The sequence below is a fragment of the Vitis vinifera genome, chromosome 5 (assembly GCF_030704535.1).
Source record: "Vitis vinifera cultivar Pinot Noir 40024 chromosome 5, ASM3070453v1".
Classification (NCBI taxonomy): domain Eukaryota; kingdom Viridiplantae; phylum Streptophyta; class Magnoliopsida; order Vitales; family Vitaceae; genus Vitis; species Vitis vinifera.
Genome location: NC_081809.1, coordinates 7,754,784 through 7,761,983, shown reverse-complemented (window position 1 = coordinate 7,761,983; position 7,200 = coordinate 7,754,784). Strand labels below are relative to the sequence as shown.

Below are 7,200 nucleotides of genomic sequence, written 5' to 3'. Positions count from 1 at the left end.
GGCAAGAAAATGAGAAATTTATGAGATTTGGGGTTAGGGCAAAATGAGAGGCAAACGTTTAAGGAAGATGGGTCTCGGATGTAGTGAAGAAGTAAGAGAGATAGAGAGTTTCCCCAAAATTTTAAACATAATAATTATTTGTTTTATAAAAAAAAAACAATCTATTAATGTGGTTGTTGACATGGAAGTGGGTGAAGGCAATCTAGGCACAAAAAAATGAGTCAATAGAGATTGCACAAAATTGATATTATTTTCCACATTAACAGTTGATTCTCATATTTTCTATTCTTAGGATTTGAAAACCATATTATTTGCAAATAAAAGACCTAAAGCACAAGTTTCCCTAAAACTAATATGAAAACTAATAATTTTAAAAAATAATAATAATAATTTAACATGTTTCTAAATATTATAAAATACTAGCACTTATGGTGTATTTGACTTAGAAATTTTCATGGTAAATTTACTGTAAGTTTATTTCTATATAAAATTAAAGTAATTTTGATTTGTTTTTAAGATAAGAATTACTCCAACTTGTATTAAAGTTAAAATTCCATTAAAATAAAAATTAAAAAAAATTCATAAAATAATATAAAAGTGTCATAAGGTTTAACCAACTTTCTTTAATATTAAAGTTAAAAAAACAAATACGCCCTAAGTGAAGGAAGTTTCCGGACTTGCTGACAAGATGGGGTGGTTTTTATTGGAGAATCCCCTATCTAATAATTTCTTTTTTGTTTAAATTAAGTGTATTATGAACCACTCTTTAAGTGACTAGACACCATTCAATTTGTACATCGCTTTAAACAAAAATTAAAATTAAATTGAATGGCAGCGTAAAATCAGAATGAACCATTTTACTGACGTCTTGCCACAAGGATAGGGCTGTCAATTGGTTATTTGGTCCCAGCCCAATCTCCCATGTCCATTCCTCGTAAGCGAGTTCGACATCAGCCTTCAGGAGGATGTGTGGCTGGCCCAGGTTTCCCCAATTCATTCATCTAATTTATTCGGCCTAGTCTAGGGCAGGGAATTTCTGCCTTGTAGGCTCCTGGCCCAGTTGCTTGTATAGCTCACTTCATTAATTTCTCTATAAGGCTTCATTTATTTATTTATTTTTATTCATGAACATGGTAACGGTAATCCGAGGTGAAAATGAAACCTAAGTGATCGGACATCACCATGATATCTTGATCTCATAGGCTGAAGTGAAGTCACTTTGCAAAGACTCTCTCAGGCCCAAACCGGCATCCAAACTTGAAGACCAGCTGGCCAGGTCCTTGAACCATCCACAATTACCCATTTGCTTGTGAACGCTCATCCTTTCTCCAATGTTTAAGAGTAGCCACATTTAGACTTTAAAACCCAGACGAAGCTTCTGGGAAAGAAGGTTCCCTAAATCCAAAATACAGGATCGGACTGTAGTCTGCTGAATTCAAGGGTTAGGTCCAACTCGACTTTCAACTTCGCTCAACCAGCCCAAAATAAACTCCTACTCTCACCAATACAATCTCAATCAGTTGTCCATTTGTGACTTGAAAAAAAATGGTCTGAAACACTCTTCAATTCAAAGAAATATATTTATGTGGTAGCAGAAAAAAGCACACACCCAATTTCCACATCTCAACAAATATACGGGCCCACAAATTGTCGCCAAAATTGAACGTCAGCCCATATCCCTTGTAACTTGTGACACAAATCTAAAATATGATTTACTAATTACTACACCCTATTCACTCGAAACAGTGAACTGACCAAATTCAGAGTACCATTCCCTGGTGAAAAGCCAAGGTTTGATTTCGCCACCTCATCATAGATTCTAGATTGCAAATTAATGTCTTTTGGACTGGCCTGGTTTGGTGTTGACCGACTGGACTTTTGACTTTTGACTTTGAATTTTACTGGAGACAATCAAGAATTGTTCCAGAACAATTTTTTGATGCCTTTGATTATTCCCATTAAGGATCATCATCTTCCTAAGTATGCATTCTCAAAGTGACGATTATTCAGAAAGTGAACTCGATTAAGAAATGATTGTTTTATACAGCAATTCTCTTCTTAATTTTCAAGCCCACTGGTTTGGACTCATTCTTCTGAATTTATCGTTTCCCTATTGGCCTGCATGACCCTGCCAACAATATATTCTTCATCAGAAATTTTTTTCTTCAATATCATTCAAAGTGGGACGTATCTCTTTTTATGCAAGACATTCAAATTGGGTCCAAATTTTTTCTATGAAGCCAAACAGAGCCATACCAAGTCCAAATCAGTGGTGCCATACAAGTGATCCAATAATTTTTATGTTATTTTATAAGATGACTGTTCTGTAATGATGAAATTAATTACACTGTTTATATTGTAGACAACATTCTAAAAGATGAATTAATGTATAAAATATAACTCACTATCAAACTTACCTAACTATTTAAATATAAAAAAATGAAATTTATTTGATGTCTCATGAGAAAAAGGAAATCCAATTAGGCTACTAGGAGTAAAAGAAATGAAATTGACCCGAGTGGCATGCAGAACACAATTGAAAAGTTTGTATGCAAGTATGCCACCACGCATATGAAAGCCACCCCACTTCTTTTGGTAACATTCTTAGCCATTTCCTTTTCCTTCCCCAAATGGAAACCACCGTAATGAGTGTAGAAAATAAGGTCTCTCTCTCTCTCTCTCTCTATGTCATTCACAAATTGTTGATATCAAAAAACATTAATCACCTTGATTATATAAATTGGGTGGATGAACATAGAGCACCATCACAATTGATCCCCACTTTTCAACTTTATACAAAGAAACAAAAGAACATATCTTTTGAAAAATTCTAGATGGATAATTGCCACCACTACACCCCCGCCATCTCCAAAAATACATTAAGAAAAATTACATAAAAAAAAAAGAGAGAGAGAGAGAGAGAGAGAGAGAAAAGTAAGAAACAGAGCAAAGAGAAGAAGCTATCCAGGTGATGGATGATGATGATCAAGGACTAGAGGTCTCAGAGAAAGTGAGGAGCTGTTCCAAGTATTCAGTACCCAAATCCTCCAGCACTACCACATTTTCTAACCTCACCTCTTCACTTTTATGTTTCTTGCAAGGACTTTTTCTCCGCATAGAGTGCCTCTTCTTGAGGGCCACCACTGGTGAGCCCCCCTCCTCCAAGATGCACTTGATCTCCTGCATCGATTCCTTCACTCTTTCCACCGGGAAATTGAGGACTGCCGCAGGGCCCCGCATCGCAAAAGCAGCTTGATCATAGGCCAGAGCAGCTGCCTCTGCACTGTCAAATGTTCCCAGCCACACCCTTATGCCATGCCTGGTCGAGTCCCTTATTTCTGCTGCGAATTTCCCCCATGGCCGCCTCCTAACGCCTCTGTATGACTTCTCCTTCTCGGGATTTTCCTGGGAAGTCACTTCTTCCTCCTTCACTCGATTCAAAGAAACTGTTTCTGAGGTTTCCTGAGTGGAGCTGGCCAGCATGCCCAGGAGGAGCATCTCCTGGGAGTCGTTTTCATTGAAAGGTAGGGAGTTTTCCCAGGAAAAAGAATCCGATAACAAATTGAAATCGGAATCGGAATTCAGGGAATTGATGAGAGAGAAAGAAGTCATTTGAATTGAATTCGGTATTGGTTTTGGCTTTGGTTTGAGTGAGTGATATTTGTTTGTGGCTCCTCTGTCTTTCACTCTCAACAGTCCATGTTGGCTTGAGAAACTTTCAAGCCCTACTCCCTCCTTTATATAGAGGGGGGAGGATTTGAATGTAAAACAAAAGCATGGGAATTGAATTTCCTTGGTGGGCAAATACGGAAATGGGAATAGACGAGGGCGAATGGGTAAAATCCAAAAACCGAATGGAGGCAACGGATAAAATAAATGGCAGATATGGCCATATGGGTGGGGAGCCACGGCATACGGCGAATGGGTTAAATGAACACGTGGGTCAAATGGGGGACGGCGGCCAGGTCAGCAATTGGACTGACGTCATAATGGTGATCTGATTTTTTCATTTTATTTTATTTATTTTTTTGCCTTGCAAGTTGGGTCAGTTCCGCTTGTCACCACGTGGACAATGCTGACTTTTGTTCAAACTAATAATGACACCTCAGCTTTGGCGGTTGAATTGCAGTTGGGGAATGGTGATGGCTCACGTAATGTCGATCCATGGGAGGATATTTTTCACTTCTATCCGAACAAGGGAAAGAGAAGAAAAAAGTTTGTGGCATTTGCTCGTAACCTATCTTTAAAAATTATTTTTTATCTTTTAACTTAGGATAGAAAAAAAAAAAAAAAAAAAAAAACCTTTTAAAAATAAGTTTAAAAAAATTTGATCAAATGGTTTTATATTTTTCTTTTATTTTTAAAATCTAATAAAAACAACTTTAATTTATTATCTAAAAATTATTAGTTATTTCATTTTAATTTTAAAAATTATTTCAAAGAACAATAGTAAAATAGTGTTAAAAAACTTTAAAAATAATTTTTTATTTTTAAAAATAAAATATTATTTTTAAATCACACAACAAATAAAATATTAATTTTTTGCTAAATCAAGTGAACCTCACAATTAAGTGTTTTTTTTTTTTTTACACATTTCTATAGACTTCATTTGTCAGAAGATGTAACATTTAGAGAGGATTCACATTATTTTATTCTTCTCATCTTTTTTTTCTACCCTCAATTACCGTCCATCATGTTAATATATTATAAAAAAATTATGAGAATGATATGGATGTGAAATGGATCAAAATAATGAGGGGTTAACTGGTTGCTTTATATGTAAAATCAATATAATACTATTTTGTTTCTCCAAATGATGTAATATTATATTTATAAAAATAATTTTATTAAAAAATAGTTTAATATAAAATATTGAACACAACAAGGTTTTGATGTAATTTATCAATACAATTTGACCTAAGTTTTGATTAAGTATGATCGTATTTAAATCAAATTTTTATTGACCAGGATCCGTTTAATTAATAAATTATTTTTTAGTTAGTCTTTATAACATAAATCATATTTATTAACTTGAATAACTTTAATTTATTTAAAATTTGATTATAAATCAATAGATGAATTATAAACATGTTATTTTGAAACATAAATCTTATAAACTCATACAAGATCTAACATATTTAATAATTATGTCATATTTAAATTTATATTTTTAAGGGAGAATTATCTTTTGAGGGTAGATGGGTCCCCAAATTAACAAAAGGTCCATATAACTCTTTAAATTGAGTTGAAGGATATGAAATAGTAACGGACAAATATACCCTTTAAGAACACATATAAAATATTTTATAAAATTAAGTTAAATAATTTTTTTTCAAAAATACTAAATTAAATAAAAATAGTTTTAAAAAATATTAAATTAAATAATTTTTTTTTCAAAAATATTAAATTAAAATTTTTTTCAAAAATATTAAATTAAATTAAAGTATTTAAAAAATATATTAAATTAAATATTTTTTAAAATATTAAATTAAATAAATTTATTTTTTAAAAATATTAAATTAAATAAAAGTATTTAAAAAAATATTAAATTACATAAAAATATTTTTCAAAAATATTAATTTTTTTCTCAAAATCAACAAAGGACATTTTTGGAAATACTGAATGATGATATACTTCAACTCAATTTCCATATTTTCATTGGGTCTGGGCTCAATTTGAAGAGTTACATGAACCTTTTGTTAATTTGGGGTCCATCTACCCTCAAAACATAATTCTCCCTATTTTTAATTTGATTATTTTTCATGTGATATTTGATTTAGCTTATTTAATTGAGTATTTAATATTGAACACAACACAACACAAACACCATCCAAAAAGATTTTCCTCTTATGATCTAGAGAAACATGTGGTTTCTGAACCCATTAAAATGATTCAAGAATTTTGCTATTTTGATTCTCGTAGTCCTTGGGAACAGCGTAGCGAAGAATTTAAATGGGTCCAGTCTGGTACAAAGAAATAGAAGAGTGGTTCAAAAGAAAATAAAAGAGATATTTTATTGCTCAAAGGAGGGAGTGACGTGTTCCAGGGTGCAGAGATGATAGATGGGGGATTATTTGGGCACATTGGTATAATCTGGCAAGAAAGCAGGCATGTCTGTCACGGCTCTTGCAGGAGGAGGGGATCCTCATTTCTAAATTCTAATAAATCAACTACCTAGTTACCTACACTTTTTTTTTTTGAAAAAATGATAATAACAAGACCAAATTCTCTTAACCAAGGTTATCAAAGTCAAAATAATTCATTATTGCTAACATAAATCAATCATGGATCTGTGGATAGTGCATTGCCACTGTTGTTTTTCCCCCCTCGTCAGCGTTTCATTCGGACTTTATCCTATAATAATCATTTCCTTCCATCAATCATATCAAATTTGTTAGGACCCCCAAATCCCCCAATTCCTTCTACATACGAATACCAACTTGCACACTCAAATTTGACTATTTTTATTTTATTTTTATAAGTGATAATTGAAGCACAAAACTTCTATACCTAATGCAATTTAATCGTTTTTTTAATACATTTTATCACCTCTCACCGCCTTGGACAAGTGGTAAAAAAAATTGTGATTAAAGTCATATGAAAAATATTATTATTATGTTAATGAAAATAATTAGAAATTTATTTATTTGCAAAATATTTGTTTCTTTATATAAAAAGGAAAAGAAATAAGTTTAAATAATTATATAAGAAAATATTTTTTTTTAACTTAAACTTATTTTTAACTTTCTAAATCAAAATGGAAGCGTAGGGTTGTAGTAGATTCTTGATGGGATGCTTCTTTCTAAAAGTGAAAAAATAAAGGGAAAATAGAGAGAGGGGAGAGAAAACGACGCCAGTTGCAGAGACCATAGTAATTTAGACCCGGAAACCTCGTAAGAAGGAAGAATAATGTATGTTTTTAACTTTTTGTTTCTTCTTCGATTAAAATAACTTAAGAAGAAAAGTTGCTTCCAATTTTCAATGACATATATATATATATATATATAATTTTGAAGGCACGCCCCCCTTCCAAGGGCCCATCAGTGGCCTCGCTTTCAGAATCTCATTATCTGTCTGCACAATGCTCCTCCACAATCCACATTACGGCATCATCTGATCTGAACGCCTGAGTCTGGTACACATTCTTTTCAGTTTCGTCTATACAAAAACCTTGAATGTTTGTTCAATAATCTTCGGTAC

The 7,200-nt window shown here is 32.6% G+C and overlaps 1 protein-coding gene across 1 annotated transcript; it reads right to left on the bottom strand.

Annotated features, from left to right (window-relative positions):
- Window positions 1–2,710: 2,710 nt before the first annotated feature.
- On the bottom strand, window positions 2,711–3,726 carry LOC100261423 (ethylene-response factor C3). The gene has a single exon (XM_010651768.3). It carries the CDS (start codon window positions 3,610–3,612, stop codon window positions 2,986–2,988), a length of 627 nt encoding a protein of 208 aa, XP_010650070.1. The 5' UTR covers window positions 3,613–3,726; the 3' UTR covers window positions 2,711–2,985.
- Between the last annotated feature and the right edge of the window lie 3,474 nt (window positions 3,727–7,200).